Source organism: Apium graveolens, chromosome 10 (genome assembly GCF_009905375.1).
Source record: "Apium graveolens cultivar Ventura chromosome 10, ASM990537v1, whole genome shotgun sequence".
Classification (NCBI taxonomy): domain Eukaryota; kingdom Viridiplantae; phylum Streptophyta; class Magnoliopsida; order Apiales; family Apiaceae; genus Apium; species Apium graveolens.
In genome coordinates, this window is record NC_133656.1 from 52435721 (window position 1) to 52462614 (window position 26894).

The window sequence follows — 26894 nt, forward strand, 5'->3', positions numbered from 1 at the left end:
AGCATAACCTTTGGAGATGACAGCAAAGGGTTTACTATGGGATATGGCTTGATTTCAACAAAGAATGTCATCATTGATGAAGTTGCATTAGTTGATGGTCTCAAGCATAACTTACTGAGTATCAGTCAACTATGTGATAGAGGGAATACAATTTCCTTCAATTCAGAAGCCTGTGTTGTCACCAGCAAGAAAGACAACAAAGTGGTTCTAACTGGAGTTAGAAAAGGGAATGTGTACTTAGCTGACTTCAACTCTACAGATGCAGAATCTATTACTTGTCTCTTCAGCAAAGCAAGTTCAGTTGAGAGTTGGCTATGGCACAAGAAGCTATCCCATTTGAATTTCAAGACAATGAATGATCTAGTCAAAAAGGACTTAGTTAGAGGAATTCCTCTAGTTGAATTCTCAAGGGATGGTCTGTGTGATGCTTGTCAGAAAAGCAAATAAAGGAAAGCATCATTCAAAAAGAAGCTTGAAACAACAATTGATGAACCATTACAGCTGCTACATATGGATTTGTTTGGACCAGTCAATGTATTGTCAATTGCAAGAAAAAGATATTGCTTAGTGATTGTAGATGATTTCTCAAAGTTTTCATGGGTCTATTTTCTTGGATCAAAGGATGAAGCAAGTGAAATCATTATCAATCACATCAGGCAAGTCAATAATCATCCTGACTTGAAGGTTAGGAATATCAGGAGTGACAATGGAACTGAGTTCAAGAATTTGTCAATAAGGCTGTTCTGTGAAGAAAATGGAATCATGCATGAGTTCTCAGCTCCAAGAACACCTCAGCAAAATGGGGTAGTTGAAAGAAAGAACAGATCTTTGATTGAGGCTGCCAGAACAATGCTTGAAGAATCAAAGTTACCAACATATTTCTGGGCTGAAGCTGTTAATTGTGCCTGCTACACTCAGAATATTTCTTTGATCAATCAAACTAAAGGCATGACTCCTTATCAGTTGTTCAAGAGAAGAAAACCAACTCTAAACTTTCTTCATGTCTTTGGATGTAAATGCTTTATACTGAGAAATCAATCTGACCATAAAGGGAAGTTTGATGCAAAGACTGATGAAGGGATATTTGTTGGTTACTCAGCTGGAAAATCTTATAGGGTCTACAATCTAAGAACCAACATTGTTATGGAATCTGTGCATGTTGTGTTTGATGATGAAAAGATTGATGGACTAACAGATGAGGGACACAATGAAAGACTCAAATTTGACAACATTGAGATATATTGTGATGATAGTAAAGAGGAGATTGATGGAGATGACACTTCAAAATGGATTAAAAATATGCCCTTGGATAATGCACAAAATTCTGCATCCGTTGATAGAGGCAATGCAGTATCCATTGAAAGACATAGTGCATCATCCGTTGAAGTACAAAATGAAGCATCCGTTGATCATAGTTCATCAACGGATAATCGATCAACATCATCAGTTGATAGAACTCCAAATTCCCTGCAAAGAACCAATAACTCAGGGGGAGTTTCAACTAATCAACACTCTGTCTCACATCATGACAATACTGAGGCCACCTCATCTAGAGCACATCTTCCACCTCAAAGGAAATGGACCAAGAATCATCCCTTTGAACTGATCATTGGTGATGCATCATCTAAAGTGCAAACAAGAAAAGCTACTCAAGATGAATGTCTGTATAGTAGTTTTCTATCTCAGGAGGAACCTAAGAAAGTGGAAGAAGCTTTATTGGATCCAGATTGGATATTAGCTATGCAGGAAGAGCTGAACCAATTTGAGAGAAACAAAGTTTGGAAGCTGGTACCCAAACCAAAGAACAAGAGTCCTATTGACACAAAATGGGTATTCAGAAACAAGATGGATGAAAATGGCATTGTCATAAGGAATAAAGCCAGATTGGTTGCTAAAGGCTATTCTCAACTAGAGGGAATAGATTTTGATGAAACATATGCTCCTGTTGCAAGACTTGAAGCCATCAGAATTTTTCTAGCCTATGCAGCCCATGCCAATTTCAAAGTCTATCAAATGGATGTCAAGAGTGCATTTCTAAATGGGAAATTGGAGGAAGAAGTCTATGTAAGTCAACCTCCAGGGTTTGAAGATCCAAATTTTCCAGACTATGTGTATTATCTGTTGAAAGCACTCTATGGACTGAACCAAGCACCTAGAGCCTGGTATGAAACCCTATCAAAATTCCTTTTGGAGAATGACTTCACTAGAGGTACTGTTGATAAAACTCTCTTCTTTAGGAATGTTAATGGCTCTAGTATACTTGTTCAAATTTATGTAGATGACATAATATTTGGTTCTAAAGATAATAAACTTTGCAAAAAGTTTGCTAAGCTAATGCAAAGTAAGTATGAAATGAGCCTGATGGGAGAACTAACCTATTTTCTTGGTTTACAAGTTAAACAAGTTAGTGATGGAATTTTCATTAGTCAAACTAAATATATTCATGATCTTCTAAAAAGGTTTGACTTAATGGAATGTTCATCTGTAAAAACTCCCATGGCCACTGCCACCAAACTTGAATTGAATAAGACTGAAAGGTCTGTGGAAATTACAAGTTATAGAGGCATGGTTGGTTCACTTTTATATTTAACTGCCATTAGACCAGATATAATGTTTGCTACATGTCTGTGTGCTAGATTTCAAGCTGATCCTAGGGAGTCTCACTTAATTGCTATCAAGAGGATTTTCAGATATCTCAAGGGTACACCAAATTTAGGTATTTGGTATCCTAGAGAATCTGGCTTTGATCTAATTGGTTATTCAGATGCAGACTATGCAGGTTGCAAAATAGACAGGAAAAGTACAACAGGCTCCTGCCAATTCCTGGGAAACAAGCTTGTATCATGGTTTAGCAAAAAGCAAAATTCAGTCTCTACTTCTACAGCTGAAGTTGAATACATTGCTGCTGGAAGTTGCTGCTCTCAAGTGCTATGGATGAGGAATCAACTCCTTGATTATGGACTTCATGTTGATAGAATTCCTATCTTTTGTGACAACACAAGTGCCATAGCCATAACAGAGAATCCTGTGTAGCACTCAAGGACCAAGCACATTGATATCAAGTACCACTTCATCAGAGAGCATGTCATGAATGGTACAGTGAAACTACATTTTGTTCCAAGTGAACAACAAATTGCAGACATATTTACCAAGCCACTTGATGAATCAACATTCACAAGATTGGTAAGTGAGCTAGGTATGCTTAATTACTCATAAAATTTATGTCCTAATTGCAATTTGAATTGAAGCCTGAAATGTATTAGTTGCTAGAACAAATTTGACTTTTTAACACAGATTATTCCATCAACGGGTATTTCCTATCCGTTGAAAGTCAAAATTGTTCCATCAACGGATGTTCATTATCCGTTAAAAGACATATACATTTCTGGAATTTTTATCCGTCAACGGATAAAACTGTAGTACTTTTCAACGGATGACAATTTACTTTATCCGTTAAAATGTCACATCAGTCGATTCAGGTGTCTTACAGCCGTTGATTCTATTTTCTTAACTGTTGATACTCATACATACAGCTGTATGTATTTGTTTTAAAGGTAGTTTTTAGAATACTTACAGTTTATTCTTAAACGGCTGAAACTCACTTACATATATTTATTGTTTAATCTTTTATTTATGCTTTTTAATTTGAGAAAGTATATAAGCCCTTCTGATTTTTCATTTTTACTTTACGCTTTCTTGAAACTTCAAAGCTTTTACCATTTACTCTCTGCAAAACCTTCAAGTTATTCTCTGCAATTTCTACTTACAATAATGGCACCAGTAGTAAAAATTATGTCTCAATCTGGGTTCATCTATGAGAAGAACAATTTCATAGCTTTGGTAGCAAAGAATGAAGCCCACTCAGATTATCACAAAATGATGGACTTCATCAAAAACTGTAAACTTAGTTATGCAATGCTGGAAGCCCCAACGATTTAATGTGAAGTAGTTGAGGAGATTTGGACAACTGCTGAGTTCAACTCCATAGATATGACCATCTCTTTCACTCTCAAAGGTAAAAATCACTGTGTTAACTGTGATGATTTACTAGCATGTTTTAAATTGCCTGAGAACAATGCCATGACACCACACACTGATAATGATGTATCCAGCATGTTAGATTCTATAGGTTATTCTCTTAACTCTGCTAGTTTAGGGAGTATTAAAAGAAAAGGCCTTAGGAAAGAATGGAGTTTTCTTGGGGATGCCTTTATCAAGGTTTTCTCTGGGAAAATTAGTAATTTTGATGCCATAACTTCATCTCTTGTTAATATGCTCTATATGCTTGTTTCTGATAGGTATTTTAACTTTAGCAATTATGTTATGCTAGAATTGGGTACTAGATTAGGTAACAAAGCTAATAGACCAAATAACATCTATTATGCTAGATTCTTTATGTTATTGGCTAACCATGTTGCTGAAGGTTTGGTCATAACCAATGAGAATAATAAACTCAAGTGCTGGGCACAAGAGAAAAGAGTTCTTGCAGATTTATTGAGAATGGATCTCAACAGCAGTGTACCATTGGTATATTTACCAATCATGGATGCACCTCAGGTAAGTGAGGTAATTGTTTCTACAACTCCTACTTCTTCCAACCCCTCTATTTCTTTATCTTCTAGTGTGCCCATGGAATCTGTGACAATGCCCCAACAGATTCCTACCAAGGTCACCAAAACTAAACTTTCAAAATCAAAGACAAAGAAAACCACCTCTGTTGTTTCTCAAAAGACAACAGTTGTAACACCTACCCTTAACCCTGAGGGGAGTGAACAGGGTGTGAGTGGTGAGGGGAGGGGTGAACATCAAAGAAACCCCCAGGATAAGGAAGGAGAGATAAGTGTTTCCCAAGCTAGCCAAGCCACAGTTTCTCAAAAAGCTGTGGTGGTTGAAAAGGTTACTAGCACATCCCTAGCTGCATTCTCCCAAAAGGATGTAACTATTGAAAATAGTTCCCAACCAGGAACATAGAACAAACGAGGGAGGGACACAGAAGCCAAACACTCACCAACAAAAGCTTTTATTATAAGAAAGAGGGCTAGAACCCAAACTTCTACACAGGGTGCACACACTGCACAGATACATCCATCTGTATCTATGCCTTCTCAAACTCAGTTTGATGTGGCTCCAACAAATGTGGAGTCACAGCCCCATTCTCTCACAATTAACACACATCAATCACCACACACTTCATCACCATCTCTGGATGTGGATATGTTATTCCCATCAATTCCTGATTCTCCCTCTTTACAACTCAGGGAGGAGCCCCACTCAAAAACAGGTGATCATCATCTTTTAGATGATTTGTTGGATCACCCGCAAATTCTTTCAGATGTAATTGAAGGATCTGTGTCACCAAAACTCAAATCAATCCACACAGATTCAACAGTTATATCACTTTCAATTTCTACTTCTTTTCCTTCTTCAATGGATATCACTCATCCGTTGACAAGTGGTTGTTCTTCAACGGATAAGCTTAACAGCAGTTATCCGTTGATACCATCAGTGTCACCTTCAACGGCTATTCCATATCCGTTGATAGTCTCTACACACACAACTGAAACAATTCCAAGTGTAGAAGACATGATTACTGTACAATCACTTTTAGGACTGAGGGAAGGGAGTGACAATTTGAGTGAGAGGCTGGGTTGCACCCAGGCAAAAGGAGAAATTGAGAGCTCAAATATGCATGCTATTTCTTCAAGCATGGCAAAAGTAAGTGAGAGGAGTACCACCTTAGTAGGTGAAGGTGAGGAAGTGAGGAGTGTGAGCCAGGGGGAGCCCCTGATGCAAGAATATAGAGAAAAAGAGAGAAAGGCAGGTACAGCAGATATAAGGGTGGATCCAGCCATTGCTAGTGAGTCAATGATTGTGGATGATGCTGAAAAGGAAAGACAATTTCAGCAACATTACAAAGCTGTAATTGATAACATTTCCTTGGATGCTGACACTTTTACTCATCCTGTGTCAGCCTATCAGTTGTTGGCTGCTCAGGGCAATGAGGAGGCAGAAAAGACACTACATCTAGTACATACAACAGAATCTCTTCAAAGGGATAAAGCTGCTATTAACAAGATGCCTTCTACAGCTGGTGAGTCATCTGAGGAATTTGGAGTAAATTCTGATGATGATGACTCTGTTTCTTTTGATGGAAGCATGAACTTAGGGGGAGATGAAAGCCCTAGTTCTATTCCAAATTTATCTGAATGGGCCTTGACAAAGGAGTCTACACCAGGGCAATTCAATGTCTCCTTAGTCAAACAAATCAGTACTATCCAACAGGCCATTCAGAAACTTCACATGCTGGTACCAAGGCAATCCTTACAGCTCACCTGGACTCACTGCATCTCATGAAGTTGCAGCAAGTAAGCCAGAATCAGAGTGTGGATGAACTCAAGAAGGATATTGTTGACTTAAAATCCTACAATTCTGAAAAATTGGATTCAGTCATGCCATATGGTACAATGAAGGACTTATTGTTGAGATTGAAAAAAGATTTAAATACTGAACAGAGGCTGGCTAAGTTAGAAGACAGAGTCCAAGTTATTGAAAATTCTGTGGCCAGCATTCTTCACAACCAACAATCTCAAACAAGTCTACTTATACAGCTGGCAAAGGCACAAGGCTTGACCCCTCTCCTTGATGATAACAAAAAGGGGGAGAGAAAAAGGGAAGGGGAAGGAGAGCCATCTACAAAAATCCAGATATCTAAAGTGCTAGTTCCTGCCATCACTACTTCTCCAATTATGCAAATCAAAGGAAAGCCTGATGGAATTGACCTAATCCAGCTAGCAGCAGCTGAAATTCAAGTGAAAGAGCAAAGGAGGAGAATTGATGAAAGGGTGCAACAAGTGTTTGGCTCAACACAAGATAAATCAATATCTGTGAAACATAGCACAAAGGTTGAACCAATCATTATGGAGCACAAGCCAGAATGGAGGAATAAGGTTGGAGAGACTTCTTTCAAGAATCTAAAACCTATGGTTCTCAAGCCCAACACTAGATCCAGCAAGGACTCCACAAAGAACCCCCTAGACTTTGCTCAGATGAAAGAAGTGGACTTTCCTCTTCCAAAGCCTGATGAAGACAAAGTTTTGGGTGCTAACATCAAAAAGCACAAGGAGACCAAGGACATAGTTGAAAGAATGAAAATGGCCATTATCTTTAGAGAGGGAAAGAGTATCTGTGTGATGCAAGGACATCCCAAATTTCCAAAGGCCAAGAGGGAAGAAACCAAAAGGTTGAAGAAAGAAGCTGAAAAACTCAAGGCTGACAAAAGAGCACAAGCAAAGCTTGAACAACAGCTAAAGTCAAGTCAAGTTGAAGGAGAGAAAGGAATTGAAGTCAGGGGTGAAGACAAGATTGCAAACCTAGATGAGGTTTTTGGGAGTATATTTGGTGAGAGTATGGAGGAAAGAGAGGAATGGCAGAAGGGAAACAGAAGAAAGGCCAAGGCACATAGAAGGAGTGAAGATAACACTGAAGAAACTAAATCAATATCTAAACCACTACCTTCCATACCCGAACCTTGTGTTGCTGATCCCACTATAAACATCCATGGTGAACTAATCATCCCAAAAGAGGAACCTATTGATTGGGACACCATCAAATTGCCTACCTTTTTAACCACTATTCCACTACCAAAGAAACAGAAAAGAAAATCCAAATCTACACCTCCCCTAACCTCTAAGAAATTCACTCAAAAACAAAAACCTAAGCCTAAGCCACCCATTTCTAAAGATGATTATGTTCACATCTGTGACATAAAAGAAATTTCAGACATTGAACTCTATCTGGATGAGCTGGAGGATGTAAGGGGAATAGCTGCCTACAGACAGCTACCAGAGAGATTGGTGTTCAGATACAAAGGAGCTGGGGAAAGAACATGGCCTCTCTACAGGATTCTGAATGAAGGCTACTCTACCTTGATCAGAGTCTTTTCAGCCATACAAAAGGATTCTGGCTTTTCCAGGACTGCCAAGACTGAAATTCTCAACAAGATTGCCAACATAAGGAAAACTTGGAGGAAGCCCAATGCTTTACCCAGAACTTTACTCATTCAAGAAAGGGGAATTACAATCCACAAATCACCTCATTGGTTGATGGAATTTAGAGATGATAAAGGAGTCAGAAGATTTTTCAGACTTGAAGACCAACTCAAGATTGCCAGCAATGAAACTCTCAAGGAAATGCAATCTAAGTTGGATATCAGTGATGAAGATGAAGCTGAATTCTACAGACAACTCCAACTCCAAATTGAGGAAAATGACAAAGGGCTAGGAAAGAAAACAAGGGAACAAAGAAGAAAAAGATGATTTGCTCAGACTAGAGGAGCACCCTTGGAAATTCTGTAAATCTTCAATTACCTCCTAGTACATACACTTTTGCAGCACTTTTAAATTTCTACTTAGTTTCAATTCATATATTTGTTAAGTGTTTTGTTATCATCAAGTTAATCCTGAATTTATGTCTACAATTCTTATAGACATAAATAGGGGGAGATTGTTAGGAATATATGTGCATTAGTTTGATGATATGTTTAACAAAACACTTAAGTAGAAGTTTAGTGTTTGTAGCCTCAACGGATAAGACCACTTTGGCTATCCGTTGATGGTGCAGCTTTACTTAGAAATAAGTCTAGTGTTGTAGCACATTTCAGTCTCTGTATTTAAGATATAATTCTTAGAAGTTGAGAGAAAATATAAGTCATGTTGACTACTAGAAGATATGCAAATAGGAAGGCCAATTGTAAATATTTCATTCCTTGTAATTTTGTATAAATGAAGTGGTATCAACGGATATCTTAAAGACCTTCAACGGATGAGAAACAAAGCTTCAACGGATGTCTCTAAAGCTTCAACGGATAGAGCTTCAACTGCTAACACATCAACGGATAAAGCCATCAACGGATGAAGGTTTCAACGGATGTTCTGTTAAATAGCAGTTGATAAGTGGTAGTTGTAACAGCAGACAGAGGCACATGGGTTGACAGAGATAACTGAAATGTGGAAGCCTAATTTCAGGAACATCAGAAAAAGCAGCCGTTCTACTCTAGTACAAAGAGGCAATAGTCAACAAAGTACTTGAGTGATATGGAGAAGAAACAAGTGGAGAACTCATTTTAATATTGTATTTTTATCTTTGTCTTCACTTGTACACTTGGTGATATATAAACCAAGTAGCAGCTAGTAATTAGATAAGAATTTTTCCAGTGCTGTTTAGAAAAATCTTGAGAGAAAAATTATCTAGTTTGTACTAGGACGCAGCTGTGATCAACATCTAGAATCACAGATTTTCTGAAATACCATCTCTGGTGGAACAACAATCCACCAGAAAAGTTTTTAAGGTCTGTTGTGTTCTTTACATTAGTGCTTGAATATATATCTGCCTGTATTAGCTTAAAGCAATTCACACACTTGTTTATCTTGAACACAAAGCCTTTAAAACTGCTCAAAACTTGAAAAAGTTTTGAGATTTACATTCAACCCCCTTCTGTAAATCTCATTGTTAGTCCACTAGGAATAACAGTGATGATTTATTTTAAAGATGGCACATTCAGTTTGCTGAACAAAGAAGTGATTGAAAATTACTCAACTGTAGAACTTGAAAGAATAATTAGTTTGATGAAAGGAAAGGATGTTTTTACCAAGATGAGGAAGTTTGAACTGGCTGGAGGGTTAAAAGAAAGAGATGAAAGGCATGCAAGGGAGAAGGCTAAGAAGGAAGCAAATGTAAAAAGAAGGCTAAGGAAATTGAGCTGTTTGAGAAGAACTCAAATGAACTTAAAGCAAAAGGGCTGAGTAGAGTTTCTCCTCATGGTGTGTTTCCGAATCTTAAGACTCATAGATTATCAAAACTGCATGTAGAGAAGTGGAGATATCGACTAGTCAAAATTCCATGTAGAAAAGTGGAGATATCGACAAGTCAAAAGCTTATGTAGAGAATTGGAGATATCTACAAGACAAACTGCATGTATAGAACTGGAGATATCGACAAGTCAATTCACTTGTAGAGAATTGGAGATCTGGACAAGTCATAATACTTATAGAGAAGTAGAGATATCGATAAGTCATTTTATATATCGATATGTGACTTCTCTATACGGTAAAATAGATCTCGACAACAGTTTCAAAATTTAAAATACAGACAACCTGAAGATCCAAGATTATTAGTCAATAAACAATTCTATCATTGAATTGTAAAGTCTACAAATGTAGTTTGAAGAATGTAAGATCAAGGGTCAAGATGAACTGGACAAAGGAGGGTCACAGACATGTGAGATTGTATGAAAATTTGTTACACTTAAAGTATAAATAGTCAAATAGACTTTAGAATTTGTGTTAGTCTATTTAAGTGTAATCTTTGTAAGCTGTGCATGTTATTCTATAAAATATGTCACAGGTTGTTTGTTTAGAGTGTAACAAAATAAATCTAGAAATCTTGTATTCTATCAAGAGAAATAGCTAAGTTCTTATCATTTAAGAACACGGATTTGTAGCCCAACAAATTTGATTTAAATATAAATCAAATGAGTTTTGAAAAATTACTTGGTGTCTTTTCATTCCGTTATTTATCACTATAAATTAATATCTAGTTGTTGAGTTACAAAGCCTAAAACACTATCCGATTTTCAATAAAAATCAAAAAAATCAAGAAAACACATTCACCATATTTGTGTTGCATTTCATACCTAACAATTACAATTTCAATATATTATTATATTAACATGGTATATAAATAAGATTTATTGTTAAAATTCATGTATACAAATAATGTAATGTATTGACTTGGTGGTATTAGATAAAAAATCTCTCAATTGTGTCATCAGCTTCAGCTTTTGAAGTAGAGCTCCATGTTGGATCAAGGAGCAAGCGCTTCAACACCACAGAGTCGAACTGAAATCAGACTCTCGCTCACGGTGGTACGTGGTGTCAAATGTCAATAGTGAAGTGGAGAATTTACTTAAAGTAGTGGAGGTGCTCGAATGTTGCAGGATTCTTTTTGATGAATTATCATCAGCGAAGTCCGTTCTCTTTGTTAGGAATCGTGCCAGTAGGATACCATTTTTTTAAAAATATTTTTAAGACAATTACAAGTCCAGTAGTGTACTAATGAGTTTCTTATAAATATTATAATATATTAATTCTTAGTTATTTAGAATATGATATTGCATTTCAATTTCAGTAATGTTCATTGCATTCCCTACTTATTAATATTATAATAATAAATTTAAAAGAATATAGACGAGAATTGAAAAAAAAAATAATAGAAATGAATGAGTTTTTTATTGATAAAGACCGTATCTTATATGGTTTGTGGTTATGTAAAAATAAGGTATGAGAAAAGTGTTGTATTGAGAAAAGAAATCACTAGAACACATTGGAGTCATTTTTTATCAAATTCTTTATAATTGGACCTAAAAACTTATTTAACCAAGCTATTGTACTTGCTCTGAAACACTCCTCTAAATTATTTTTTATTTTAGTTTATAAGAGTGATGTTTATAATTATTAAATTTAATTTGTTTTCAAATCTGGTACTATTTCAATGTAATGTATTCAGGTTGACTCCTGTATGTGTAATGGTGTTTAGGTAGTTTCAGTTTGAGAGCGGAAAAAGAAGTAATATGAATGAAGTTTCAAAGAAGTTGCTCTAAAGTTGCATTGACCGACTTGATTCCACTAACAACTATAAAACCAACCACATGTACTAGTAAACCTCTGCACATACAATCAGTTGAAGAAGCACTAATCATTCTTACATGGATACCACAAACACCCAACTAACTGTCCCTCATTCTTCTTCTCTGCCTCGCTGGGATGTTTTCTTGAGCTTTTATGGCAAAGACACTCGTCGAAACTTCATTGCGCATCTTTACTTTGCTTTGGATCAAGCAGGAATTCTAACCTTCCGAGATGATCCTGCTCTTGAAAAGGGTGAAGAAATATCATCAGGTCTGCTTAAAGCAATCAAAGATTCAAAAATGTTTGTTGTTGTTCTTTCGGAGAAGTATGCTCGTTCCCCGCGGTGCCTTAATGAGCTCGTCGAAATTCTTAGTTGCAACAGAACAGGGAATCAGGTTATTCCTGTGTTTTACCATGTCGATCCATCCGATCTTCGGCACCATAAAGGTGCTTTTGGAGAAGCTCTTGATTATCATGGAAAACGTTACTCTGTTGATATGATAGAGAAGTGGAAATCTGCTCTTGCTAAAATCGCACAACTATCAGGATACCATCTCAAGAAAGACGCAGATGAGTAAGTCCCTGTTATTTGTTCTTGTACTGAGTCACTTTTTGTTATTGTTCTATAATTGTCCAAAACTTACAATTTCAACCTACATCACCAACTAATTTAGAAGATAATTCAATTTTTGTTATCATTGTACCAATTGTCCACAACTTGTGATAACTTTTTCGTCTTACATCTATGATCTAACATATGTTTGTGTTCAAACACAACCCACCCTAGCCTACAAATTCTAGATATAGCGAATTATCTATATGTTTGCATTTTGGTGAATCATATATTTCTATGTGCAGTATACATGGTAAATTTTATTTATTTCTTTAGTGAACTAACGAGGCTTGTAGAGTACAAGTAGTTAAGATTGTTTGTAGTGTTACATGACTCGTATACAAAAAACTAATAGAATTCTGGTCCTGTATAATCAAAAAAAAAAAAAAAAAAACAGGAACGAATCTAACACCCTTCAAGAAATTGTGGAGAATGTGGTAGAACAAACATCTACAGGAGCTTTACATCTTGAGGAATATCTAGTTGGGATAAATTCTGCTGTCGAGGAGATATATCAAAAACTTAGCATGGAGTCAAATGATGTCCGTGCAATTGGGATATGTGGGATGGGAGGAATAGGGAAAACCACAACTGCTAAATATTTCTACAACAAATATTCCAACACATATGATGTCAGTTGCTTTATAGAAAATATTGAACAGTTTTCACAAGGAGGTACACCCCTACTTTCTTTTCTTGAGCAACTCTTGATTGGGCTTCTTAGAAGAAAGGACTACGCTGTCAAAAATGTTGAAACTGGAATAAAACAGTTGGAACGGATTCTTAGTGCAAAAAAAGCTCTCATTGTCCTCGATGATTTGCACCCATCAATCTATTCGGAATTTTTTGCAAGGCGTGGCTACTTGTTTTCCGCTGAAAGTAGAATTATAATTACAACAAGAGATTCAAACCTGCTTACTCAGTTGAGAGTAGATATATCACAAGTAGATATATACATGGTGAAAGAATTGGGAGATATTGATTCCTTAAAGCTCTTTAGCTATCATGCCTTCCGAGAACCAAAGCCACCAGAAAGTTTTAGGGAGCTTACAGTAAGGTTTGCAACTTATGCTGGAGGTGTTCCATTGGCTCTCAAAGTGTTGGGTTCATCTTTGCGTGGTAGGACTCAAGAGTCATTTTGGAAAGCTAAACTTGAAAAAGTTCGAAAAATTCCAAACAAAGATATACAGGAAATTCTTCAACTGAGCTACGATGAATTAGATGAGACAGAGAAGTCAATTTTCCTGGATATTGCATTCTTTTTTGTCGGGAAAGACAAAGATGAGGCTGTTCATATATTCGATTCTTGTGATTACTTTCCAGATGCTGGAATACCGATTCTAGTGGAAAGATGTCTACTAACTATTGATGAAAATAATAACTTCCGGATGCATAATCTTATACAAGACATGGGATGCAAACTTGGGAAGAGTAGAGGCTTGTTCTGGCGAGGAGCACTAGAGGAAATGCAAAGTGTAGAGGTAATCACAAAACATATACTATGCGAAATGATAGTAATTATAAATACTTCTTCTCTTGTGATATGAATATATGTACTGCAATATATAAGCATGCGAATAACTACAAAACTGTTTCGTATTTGAATGTTAAGGGTCTGAACCGTTATAAACCTGCTCTGCTATTTTTACCCCTAACTAGTTTTCATTATGTACTAAAAAGTTAAAACTTAAGAAAAGAAATGTTTATGTAATAGAAAATTCTGCTCCAAGTAAATTAAATATCTGCCATAGAGCTCTGTCTGCTTCTTAGATCAATTAGTACTAGCAGATGGTCATATTAGTTTCAACTCATTACTTGGTTTGATATTCATCAAATCAGGCAAAATACAGAATTCAAGGTCTTATCTTAGATTTGACCAATTGCGAGGAAAGACAAATCACTGAAGAAATATTTGAGAAGTTGTCTAATTTGAGATTACTTGAAATAATTGGCGTACATGACATCAAGGGAAATTTCAAAATATTATTTCAAGAGCTAAGGTACATTCGGTGGCATGGTTGCCCGTGGCTGTATTTTCCTCCTAGTTTTCAACCACAAAAGCTTGTCTCTCTGCACATGCCATACAGCAAATTGAACATGTTGTGGAAGCAACCCACGGTATGAAAATAATACTCTCTTCTACTACCAAGTATTAAAACATAATTCGATTATCATAATTTACAAATTTGTAAGAACAAACCTTAGCTGTCCACTGTTTGCTTTTATTTTTTACATGTTCTAACTTCGGTGTTGCTTACAACAGCCTAGCAAACAACTAAGTAACCTGTGCCATTTGGAATTGCAAAATTGCCGCTATTTGAATCAACTGCCAGAGCAATTGGGTATTATGAAAGCCTTAAAGGTGATTGATGCAAGTGAAACCGCAATTCAGAAACTGCCAGATTCAATTGTTCAGCTGAAAAAATTGGTTAAATTGCAATTGAGGAATTGCTTTAAGCTTGAAATCTTACCTAAACAATTTGGGGATCTGGAAGGCTTGAGGACGTTTGATGCAAGTTATAGTGCAATTAGGATACTGCCAGATTCTTTTGTAGCCTTGAATAGGTTGGCTGAGTTGAATATGACAGGTTGTGCTAATCTTCGAAAATTACCTAATTTTTTTGGACGGATGAGTAATTTGGAACATCTGCGATTGTATGGTTGCACGAACATTACTAGTCTTCCAAATAGCACATGGAAACTGAGGTCTCTTCGGGTACTAAATATGGAGTGGTGTTCAAAGCTGAAGCGACTGCCTGAGCAAATTGGAAAGATGTTATGCTTAGAAGAGATACATGCACATTGGACTGGAATTCAGAAATTACCGCATTCTATTGGACTGCTGAGTAAATTAAAAGTTTTGGAAGTTGATGGCTACGACATTACTTCGCTTCAATATGTGCCCAGTAGTATCTGGAATCTTACATCACTGACAGAATTGAATCTTGTCCAGCAGGAGAATGATCCGAGCAGCACACTCGGTAAGTGTAAATATAAAATGCATATATTTTAAACTTGATCCTACAGTGAGATAAAAGTCTGATGAGTTATAACTGTTTTAGCTGATATACTCGTATCCCTGTTGACTTTCTATTGTAGCTTCTCCCAGGTTGATGGCTGCATTAAAAAAAGACATAATTGATTTGACTGGTGCAGCAAAAATTATGAAGTTGAAAGAATTAAGTGTGAGATGTAACATGAGATTATGGCTGCCTCTAATTCAAGGTTTATCTTCTCTAGAGATGTTATATCTTGTCGATGATGGCCAGAGTGTCTCTTCAACCCAACCCTTAAATCTCTCTAAGCTTTACAACCTAGAAGATCTTACAATTCTGGACTGTACAAGTATCGGGACCTCCATTTTGAAGATTCCTATGAATCTAAAGTACTTGCGTCTATTTAACTACACAACACTTGAACAGCTACCTGATTTATCTAGCTTGAAACAATTAAAAGATTTGGATATTGGGAGATGCATCAACATTCAATCACTTCCGCAACTTCCTCCTCATCTTGAAGAACTTAAAGTTGATGAATGCGCAAGCCTACAAGATGTAACTGAACTGTCAATGTTGAAGCAATTGAGAAACGTGTCCATTAGTCGGTGCAGCACTCTGAAATCAGTTAATATACAAGAGACTTCCCCAATGGTATGTTGGTGTTTGTGTCTCGAAAACATATTTAACAGTCACCCTTGTAAAATATTGATTATATATCCATGTTGTTTGTAATGGTGCAGGTAGGAGAATTTTATACATTTCATGCTGCTCTGCCAAACAGGGAAGTTGCAGAATGGTTCAGCTACAAAAGTTGGCATACAGTCTCTTTTGATATCCCACTAAGCTTGGGGGAGAACTTCTTGGGTCTGGCGTTCTGGGTTGTTTCTAAATGCATTTGCTGTGATGCTTCTTCCGTCATTACAGCTGTTATTACTAATGAAACAAATGGTATTAGAAGCCACCGTACCATAGGCACGCCTGATGTTATAGTGGGGGAAGTTCAGTCGGTGGTAGAAAGCATAAGAGGAGAGGACATCTCACTTAAAAGTGGAGATAATGTAAATGTTCGATTTCATCAAGAAAATGGCATGGGCGAGGTGGAGAGCTGTGGGGTTCATGTCATACAAAAAATACAAACTTCAGCTGGCGCTGGCCAATTGTTTCCTACACCGACCATTCCGGACAAGCTAGACCCATCCGAGTACCGAAAACGAGTCAGACGATCCAAACCCCGGTTTAGCTTTATTCCCTGAGTAACCAGCTCATCTAAAAGGGTGGCTGGGAATCGAACCTTAGTCCTCCCGCCAGCCTAAGCTCTGATACCATATTGAGTAACCGGCTATTTAAAACCTTAAGGTGTTAGAGGAATACCCAATAGGATCATATATTTAACATTCTCAGTTTCGCGTGATTGTAAAAAGTATGATACCTGATAGGAGCACCATTATGTCATTCTATAACTTGAATTCATATTAATTAGCATAGCAATGTCATCGCTTTCTCTTTTCTACTTTCTTACTAGACAGTAGTTCATAGACTCGATTAAAATATCATGTAATATTGCAGTTTTTGTAGCATCAGTGTATGCATTAGAGTTTTATCTCATAGATGTTAAGGTAACAAAATTTCTTAATTAAACTAACCATACCTCAAAATTTTCTTTAATGAAGTTGATCAAAAATGAAAATCGGCGATATAGGAAAAAATCCAATTAACGTCTTAACATATTGGAGGTTTCAAAATATTGTGAAATTGGAATTTACAATTAAAATATCAATTCTGGGAAATGTATATATGAAATTCATGTATTACAAGGACGTTCGGGAAATGTCAGAAGTTTGGGAGTACTGCAGACAAGAGCGAGCAGTACAGATTAAATGAGTGAGACAACGGAGTAACTTGTGATTCAATAGTTAGGAGAGTCAGGTGTGCGCCTTCGTGTGTTCACTGCTGAGAAACTGTTTGTAGTGCGCCCTCATACACTCCCTTCATCCCTGTTTAAAATTAAAAAATCGGAAAGAAAAAAGAACTGTTGCTAGCTGAAGCTTACATTTTAGTCACTCGCCCATAGCCTACAAAGTGCTAAATTGGCATCCCCGAGTGTTTTTTTTTCTTTTCTTCCTCTTGTTCCATTGCTAGTAGTTCAAAACTGGATGCAATGAAGCTTACATCTCAGTCAGTCACCCGAAATCCCGAGGTGCTAAATTTGTAACCCATGCATCATTTCAGCATGCGCTTATCATGATCTTTAAATCAAAGTTTTGTATCGCGATCAAATTTCACCTCTCTTGTGAACCATGATCTTTGAATCAAAGTTTTGTATCGCGATCAAATTTCACCTCTCTTGTGAACCATGATCTTTGAATCAAAGTTTTGTATCGCGATCAAATTTCACCTCTTGTGAACAACCAATTTGATCAAAATGGTCTCGCGAAGCCAGTAACCGTTTGGCTAATATCATTTCTGTCAATAAAGCAAATTATGCTTGCACAAAAGTCAGTACTGTGATATTCAAATGTTATTCTATTATTATATAAATTTAAAGTTGCCATTCAGCCCAAATGTTATGTACCTTCATTGCACGCTAACAATCCAATTTTAGTTGACACTTTTGCAATTCTATTCCAATTGTGAGAGCATGAAAAAAAATGCCTACATGCACAACTGCTGTCAAATTAACAATCCAATACCATTAACAAAATTTTGAGCATAGAATTCTAGAGAGACAAAGGGCACCTGCCTGCCCTTCCAAGAATGAACTGTAAAATGTGAACTTCTGTCACTATCTCTTAAAGGTTCCATCTGAACTCGTAAATTTTCTACAAGCCGCATCTATAAGAAATGCTTGTACAAGGTAAAACTGTAACAATTTACAACCAACAGGCAAGAGTCTGAGATGGTTCTAACTTGTACCCTTTCTTCGCCATCACAAATCCTATCGACCTCTATGATCCTTCTTCCTACCCTGCTAATAACTTTAAATTTAAGCCATCAAGTTTTCCGAGTAAAATCAAATGCAATCCAATGCATGACGGAGGGAGGTTTCAACTGGAAATCATTAGCGTGCTTCTTTTTGAAAGAACCCTCTTGAAACTCACAATTTGTCCTTCCCTAAAATGTGGTGAAAAGAAATCCTAATTGTTACATCCTGTTTTAATTATAAAGAAAAGAGTTATTTGCAAAATGCATCTATGTGGTTTGGCCAAAATGCATTTTTTACCTATACTTTATTTAACTGCACTTTGCATCCCCTTAATATTTTCGGCGCGACAAATTGCACCTATTTCATTAAATTTGTTAAAATTCTCATGGGTATTTCAGGAAATTAAAATATTTAATTATAATTAGATTATTATTTAAGCTTTTTGACCCTCCAAATGATACTTTTCGAAAAAAATTAAAGAACGGAAGTTGTAGATAACGAAAAAATCTTTTCTAAACAATAACATTCAAAAATTATCAAAAATTTTACGAAGCCAGAATTAAATTAAATCTATACTCAATGAATTTATTAAAAAAAATTATAAAAAAAATATTTCAATTTTGAACATTTTTATATCGAGAAGATCTTTTTTATTCTCTACAACTTTCGTTCTTTAAATTTTTTTCAGAAAGTATCGTTTAGAGGGTCAAAAACCTTAGATAAAGATCGAAAAATAATTTAATATTTTAATTTCCTAAAATACCCTTGAAAATTTTAACAAAATTAACGAAAAGGGTGCAATTTTTCGCGCCGAAAATAATAAGGGGATGCAAAATGCAGTTATATAAAGTATAAGTAAAAAATGCATTTGGGCCAAACCACAGGGATGCATTTTGCAAATAACTCTAAAGAAAAGACCAAAAAGCAAATTAAGATGCACAATTACCTTCGCCGACTTGCAGTGTACTTTCACGCGGTTTCTTTCCTGTCCTTTTAACTACTTCAGCTGCAAATTATGTTACCCAAAGTTAGCGAAGAGCTAAAAATAAAAGCATTATCAACATGTTCCTGGAATATCTGTAATTTGTAGATAATAAAAGGAACTAAAGCACTGAAAACCTCTTACACTTTGGTCAATCATTCATACAGCGATTTGGTTATATTCCAGCGGAGCTTATATCAAATATCATAACATACACTTAATTTCTGAAAGAATACTTATAAGTGATTCTCTATGGAAGCCGTTACTCTACTGTTTTGTAGAATAGGTAAAGTCGGCCTACAACTTACCCTCCCTAGACACTGCTACTCGAGAGTAATAAACTGGGTAGCTTTGGTGCATAAAGGACTGGTTATGTGGCCTTAACAAGCCAGCAGTACACTTAATTATTTCAATAACCAAAAATTTCTCAGCTAGTGTTCATGTTTCCTTAACTACTGCATTAAACACGGAACAATCTGGTGGTTAGAATTCCTAATAAATGCAGCAACTAGTACAATGAGTTGAACCTGATCGCGGATTATTATTATTAATGCCTATAACGGCTACTGCCAAGTGCCAAGTATTAGCCAAAACCACAATGCAACCGGAAGGCAGCCATATGATTTTCATGATTCCATTTCTTTCCTAAACCTCAGAATATGTGCTTACCTTTGAATTTCCTTTTTTTGTTAGCTCTCCTTCTCTTTCTCTCGGCTTGTGTTAGCTCTGCTTCTTCTTTGATATCTCCTTTTCCAGAAAATACTTCCTCAGGAGCCAGCATAGCGGCATCAGATGTTGCAAGCGGTGCAATCTGCCAATAAGAGACATTACGCGAGTTTGTTTAACTTTCCTGAGGATACAACTTACAGCCAGTACCGTAGTACCTGGAGATACAAGTCTATTTCACAAATTTATTACCTCTTCTATAGCAAGAGCAGGAACATTTGTTTGTATCGACATGTCTTCTATAACCTGTACAAATATAAATATCATCTAAGCATCTTGAAAAAAGTTTATAGTGGTCACGTACATCATGAATATGGTTTTGGAGCACTCTTTCAACAAGATACATACTGGCTTTGGAGTAAAATGGAAATGAGAGAGAGCATCTAACTTCAGGCACAGTTTCTTGAACAACGTACCTGCCTGAAAAAAATACAAACTCTGAGGATTTTTTTCAAAAGGAGGGATGAAAATGCTATTGTTTTAAAATACGAGGAAGGATGACAGGTAAGAATCTAGCATTATATATATAAGTAAAAATTTAACTATAAATGCATTAGAAAATCAAGGGACTAGAAACCTAAACTTCCCAGCTGCATGCCTATATCAAATACTATATATCCTATAGGAGATAAAAGATATTGAAACCGCACCTCCTTCTTTTGCTCATCTGAAAAGGATAAAGCTGTCGAAACTAAACCAGTCTTCTGAACATATTCATCCTGCATTGGTATAAAAGGAGCAAATCTTTAATACATGTTACTATTAGTAAACCAATTGCTATAACCCATATTACTTAATTGTATACAAAATAGTAATTTTTAACACACATGGCAAGACATCGCATGCTGGTAAACAATGTATAAACTAAAAGCAAAGCATTTGAGACCTAGATCATCCTTTTTTCAATAACAATAATGTATATACTTACAGCATAGATATCACCAAGCCCCTTCTTGCTCTTACTCTCGTCCTGCAAAATTTTAATAAAATTTATAAAAATAGATATAAGCAAATAATTACCATCTGCATGCATGAAAAATACACAGTCGAGACATATAACACTTTGTTTTGTGTTGACTTTCAGGACAGACATACCAAATCCTTCACTTCCTTTGGTGCCGTTAATGGCAAAGTAGGAGCCTTCTCAACATCATTGAATGCCCCCTTATAATTCATATATAGAAAATTAGTAAACTGAGAAAAGCTTGTTCAAACTACAGAAAAATGAAAAAATTAAATATATATATATATATATCTGTGCGTTTGCGTGTGTGGAGAGACAACATTTGAATATGTGTGTGTGTGTTTCGACAAAATTATCATATGTGCGTTTCAAATGCTAATCAAAATATGTGTTCAAACTACAGAAAAATAAATAAATTATATATATATATGTGTGTGTATGTGTGTTTGTGTATGTGTATGTGTATGTTTCAAATGCTAATCAATGAGTTCTAGTCACCGTACGGATTTAATAGTCTGGTAATTTAATTTGTATCCTGTAAATTTAGTTACGAATGTGCTGTTTATAGGTTACATTTATTTGCAGTATTTTTTTAAGTTAGGTGAGTCAGGTAACAGAATTTGACACACTTCCGATTGTTATCTGAAATACACTGCAGACGTACCAAAACATAATCAAAATTATCATGAAATATTACCTCAAGGATACGCTTCTTAATTAATTCTTCAATGTCAGCGGTAACCTCCTCCGTAATTACAGGGGCAGGTCTTACATTGTGCTCAAAATCAAGATCAACTTCTAATGCACTATTCTTCGGCCTTTTTGCAGCAGTAACCTGATTTTAAGATGAGAAAATATGATGCAATTTTCTTTTCTATTTAACATGACACCAACATCTAAAATATAGAGGTACTTACCTCTCCTCGCATTGTCCAGGTTTTGGGGTCCAAGTTCATTTTCTCCATTTGCTCTATCTTAGAACGCTGCTTCTCAAGCTGCTTCTCATAGGTTGAAAGAGTTTTTCCTTTCTGTTTAAAAAGAGTTTTGAAGCTACTTTAGTGAGTATTCAATATACAAGATCTAATAAGTGTTAGATAATTCAATTTAATGAGAGGGAGAGGAAGAGGGAGGGAGAGAGGGAGAGAGAGAGAGAGAGAGAGAGAGAGAGAGGCAAGTAAATAATTATAACATGCATATATCATTAACAACCTGATTATCATCATCCAAGACATCCAGTTCTTCATCACTGGAGTCTGAGTCATCCGATTTATAATCGCGTTTAGATTTGTTTTTTGGAGCTGTTTTCTTTTGACTTCCAAAAAAATCCTCGTACCTGAAAGAGGCAGATGCAGAAAGCAAACTCATTTGAATTGAAAAAAAAATTCAAAGATGTCACAAAAGTTGTTAATGGGTTAATGTTGTAGACATCTGATAACTCTTTTAAAACATCAACAGTATCTAATTGATGTTGGACATGTTCTCCAGCTGGTACTAACTACTAAGCACAGGATGCCACAGAATCATCACTTTGATTGCTTTATATACAAGCTAATTTTACTGCATCTTCATGTTACATAGGTTCCTCAAACTGATATGTATCTTCAAAAGATCCGTAAAACTATGATTTAGAAAAAAAAATGGTCGGTATTTTTCGAAATGCTGTACTTGTAAACATCAATATGCGGGAATTGGAAATCTCATTTAGAACTCTCTACAATCAAAATAATGTGCAGTTGTGTCTGGTCAATAACAACGTCCACTCTTAAGGAAGTGCAATTAAAAATAATAACTAAAACAATCCATTCACATAGAACTGCTGGTAAATTAACTTAATTCTATGGACCAAGTGAAATTATTTTTGTATATTTAGTTGACATTCATATACCCTACGCGTACTAAAAATAATTGTTATTCTCCCAACAGATTACAATTAGGAACCTACGGGTAGGAAACTTTCTAAGGTGAAATCCCCCAAGTCCCTAATTCACAATTTTCTTATAAAATACAAAGTTTTAATTTTATTTCTTTTCTTTCCCATAGGCACCTATGAACTCTCAATACACAGAATGATGGGATTTCTTTCGCCTGTAGACTACTTTGAAATTCTAATTAAATGAGAAGTAGTCAGCCTAGAATTTGGTAGTGGAAAGTAAAATAACCCCCTTATATTAGCATGCTTAATATGTTGCCCAATGGCAGATCTTCGAAAAAGTATATTATGAAGACACCTAAACAGCAAAAAAATAACAACACCTTTCAAAATTAGTTTACTAAAGCTGAAATTGCTCATCTGAAACAACAATTAAATTAGAACACCAAAAAATGTTATGTGTACTTAATTCAATACAAAACTCTACACGGCGTCTTCCATTTATGCAACATGTATATAGAAAACTACAGTAAATCCATAAAGAGCAGTTGTTTGTAAAACCTGATATCATTCTCGTCATCTTCACCAACATCAACCCCAAGAAGTCCAAGCTGCAATATTCAACGCAAACAATTAGCGGAATAATCAAAACATTAGCATAACTTCTAAAACTAATATGTAAGCACTATAACCACATAAAGCATGATTCTAGATTAATTAAATCATTTACATATATTCATAACATCAAATTCCGTAACATAGCAGTACACCTCTCAACAAATCGCACAAAAACAAATATGCAATTAACTCGAAATAAAATAGCACATTGTTAAACATTCTCACCTCATCATCCTCTTCATCATCCTCCTCATCATCGTCCTCGTCGTCAGCAACTTTCTCGTTTTTCTTTTTCGTTTTCTTCGTTCCATACTCTCTCGCCTCATCATCCTCCATGTACTCCTCCAACTCCTTAATCTTCAAAAACTTATCCTCCACACCTTCTACATCTCTCTTCTCTTCCTCTTCAATCTCTCTCTCCTCTTCCTCGCTCTCTCTCTCCTCCTCCTCCTCACTCTCTCTCTCCTCTTCCTCACTCTCATTCTCCAATTCATCTATCTCCTCCATCTCTCTCTCTGCTATCTCATTCTCTCTCTCTACTTCAAAAAAGCCTCTAATCTCTCCCTCATCTCTCTCAAACCTTTTGACATCGCGTTGTAAACTCGAAAGCAAACCCTGCGTCTGCAAATCAATCTGCTGCCAAATCTGCTCCGCATCAAATCCATCACACAACAGAGAATCAAAAGGCGACTTAACAGCGTGTGGCTTAATCAGATTAAATAAATGCTTGGAAGCGGAACGAGCTGAGTCAGCGAGTTGAGGTGAGGGAGATAAGAATTGAGGCGGCGGTGTTGATTTGAGGCGGTCAAGAACATTTCCGAGGCTCGTAACGAAGTCGTTTGGAATGGCTGTTGTGGTGGTGGTCATTTTGGTAGGAGAGAAGAGAGAGGTGAGGAAGGGGTTTTAGGGGGGGCTTTGTTAGGGTTTAAGGGAGATGTTGGTCGATACTGTCAAATGGGTCGGGTCGGGTTTCATTGACCATAACTTCTTCTATTTTGTTCTTGAAAAATAAATAAAATGTTTAATTACTAACATTTCCGATTTTAAAATTGATATGTTGAGATTACTTAAGGTAATTTATAAAATGTGTATTTTAGAACTATATCTATATTATCTATATCTATTTATTACTATCTATCTATTACTATTATATAAAAAGACGAAACATTGAAAGTTTAGGTACGGTACCTGTTTTTTTATATACGTTGAATTTACTGAATTACCCTTATTTTACTTAAAAATATTATTAGCCTTAGTAATCGAATTATAATAAAAAAAAGAAATAAAAATCATTTTCAACTATAACACGTTACCTTTTTTATTTCTCTCAACTAAAACAACTTCGTTTGGTAATCGAATTATAATAGAAAAAAAATCGTTTTCAATTATAACACGTAACCTTTTTTATTCCTCTCAATTAAAACAACTTTTTTTAAATATCACGGACATGTTTATTTAATGAAATAAAATAATAATATTATAACCATTAATTACTAATAAATTATATTTTTCAGCTAATTAATTGTTTATTTTATTTAAATATTGTTTTGCTTGTGACTTTGTTACGTTCATTGACTTTATCAATCCATAAATTCTTAACTGATTACAAGAACAACTTAACATCATTATCCTACAGCAACAATCTCATATCATCATTTTAGAAAATGCAAAACCCCCCGTTCTTAAAACAATGCAAAAATCAAAATCATTTGCACCTCTAACCAGTAGTTGTCGCATATATATTTTGTACGGGTCCACAGTAAAAAAAATATTTTATATAATTTTTACTATTAATGTAAAGACAAATATACTTAAAATGAGCATTATCTTACAATTCAAGTACATAAACAAAATAAAAAAATATTTGATTTTTGAAGTCAAATTACTTATCTATCTCTATTATTATATTAAATACGAAACTTTACGGTTTTTCCTTTAATTACATAACTGCCCTTTCTTAAAAAAATTAATATCTTACTCAATTACTCTTATTTAATTAATATCTAACCAATTATCTTTATAAGTAAAATACGTTGCCATTTTTATTTTCACCAACTAAAACAACTCTATTTCTACAAATATTTTAGACAATTTCTCATTGATTCGGGTTTAAACAAATTAAACCAACATAAATTTCAGTATAATTAGTTAGATTGGTTCGGTATATCAAAATAAAGATAATTTGTTTACTATTGATTTGAGCTAAAATTTATCTTTTAATTAAAACATAATTATCTTTTGTAAACGCACCTTTAAATTTCAACAAAATTAAATCTTCCAATCAGTGATATTTCTTTAAAAACTAAAATTTCATTAAATTATACACATCCATATTTAAAATAATTATCAAATCATATTATCAAAAATTTCTAATATACAAATTTCAGAGTTTAAAATTTTCACTTAAAATTAAATTCAAAAGAGTATAATATTAAAAATAATTTGTGCATCGCACGGGTTTTAGGCTAGTTATACTATAATAGTCGGAATATGGTATAATTTGGTTTAACGGTTATTCCCTAATTTTAGTTATTAAAAAAATAATGTTATATATCCGCTAAACTACTAAATTGTTAAACTAGTATACTTAGAGTACTTATACTACTAAATTACAACTTATCATATTATTAAAAAATAAATAAATAGTGGTATATATCTGCTAAATAACTAAATTCTTGAACCATTGGACATCGTGTATTCATCCTATTAAACTAGGACCACATGTTATCCTATTATTTTTATTATAAATTTATAATTATTATATATTTATATTAATATTTTAAAATTATAATGTGAAGGGATAAATAATTTTTTTAAATAATAATGGAATCACGTGCATCGCACGGGATTTAAACTAGTATTCTTAATGACTACTCCTTAATTTACCCAATTGGTAAAAAAAATTACTCATGACCCATTTTGCATATAAAACTTTAGATCCATAGATTATCCATCTATTACCCATTTATGACATTTCCTAACACTAAATTATTTATTTTTTGAATTTTAAAATATTATCTAAGGAAACTGATAATGTTTAAAAAATATTTGCATGATGTTCTCACATCTGGTTAAATCTCTGTGTCAATAATAATTATTAGTTTCCATATTGGTTATGTTTTGAATTTCAAATTCCTTATCAAAATCAGTAATTAATATATTCCTTAGTTTTTGCTTTCATTTGAATTAGATGGATATATAGATATAAACACGTATCCAATTTTATCATGATGAATGAATCAATTTTCTTCTTTACACAAATTTTTAATCTCTGAATCTCATTCTTCTCTCTCTTTTTACAGGTTATATGTGCTCTGCAGATCTTTATCTTTATCATATTTAATTTGTGAATGCAACATAATGAATCCAACGGGTTAGTAATTATGTCTCATCTCATCTCTTTTTCTAATTTTTCTTTTCCTTCATCTTTTCAATCTCTATTTCTCATGATTTTAGTATTGTTAATTGTATTGATTTTATACGCTTATATGCTTATTGTTTACCTATATTTGTTT

At 34.9% G+C, this 26894-nt stretch overlaps 2 protein-coding genes across 3 annotated transcripts; one reads left to right on the forward strand and one right to left on the reverse strand.

The window, feature by feature from the left end:
• Nucleotides 1-11608: 11608 nt before the first annotated feature.
• Nucleotides 11609-16806, forward strand: LOC141690202 (disease resistance protein RUN1-like). The gene is made up of 6 exons (XM_074494885.1): nt 11609-12258; nt 12695-13778; nt 14137-14415; nt 14561-15278; nt 15397-15947; nt 16037-16806. The coding sequence occupies exons 1-6, from the start codon at nt 11762-11764 to the stop codon at nt 16547-16549; spliced, it is 3642 nt and encodes a 1213-aa protein (XP_074350986.1). The 5' UTR covers nt 11609-11761; the 3' UTR covers nt 16550-16806.
• A 1158-nt stretch (nt 16807-17964) lies between these two features.
• On the reverse strand, nt 17965-24329 carry LOC141692863 (M phase phosphoprotein 10). Of its 2 annotated transcripts, XM_074497808.1 has the most exons (13): nt 23605-24329; nt 23323-23372; nt 22101-22224; nt 21809-21919; nt 21589-21726; nt 21023-21091; nt 20856-20897; nt 20578-20646; nt 20276-20347; nt 20120-20173; nt 19871-20012; nt 19166-19225; nt 17965-18407 (listed from the first exon to the last, which is right to left on the reverse strand). In XM_074497808.1, exons 1-13 carry the CDS (start codon nt 24244-24246, stop codon nt 18391-18393), a joined length of 1590 nt encoding a protein of 529 aa, XP_074353909.1. In that variant the 5' UTR covers nt 24247-24329; the 3' UTR covers nt 17965-18390. The 2 variants fall into 2 exon arrangements, 1 of the variants encoding a protein (XP_074353909.1); XR_012562944.1 differs by lacking the exons at nt 17965-18407; nt 20276-20347 and having other exon boundaries at nt 20120-20176; nt 20577-20646.
• Between the last annotated feature and the right edge of the window lie 2565 nt (nt 24330-26894).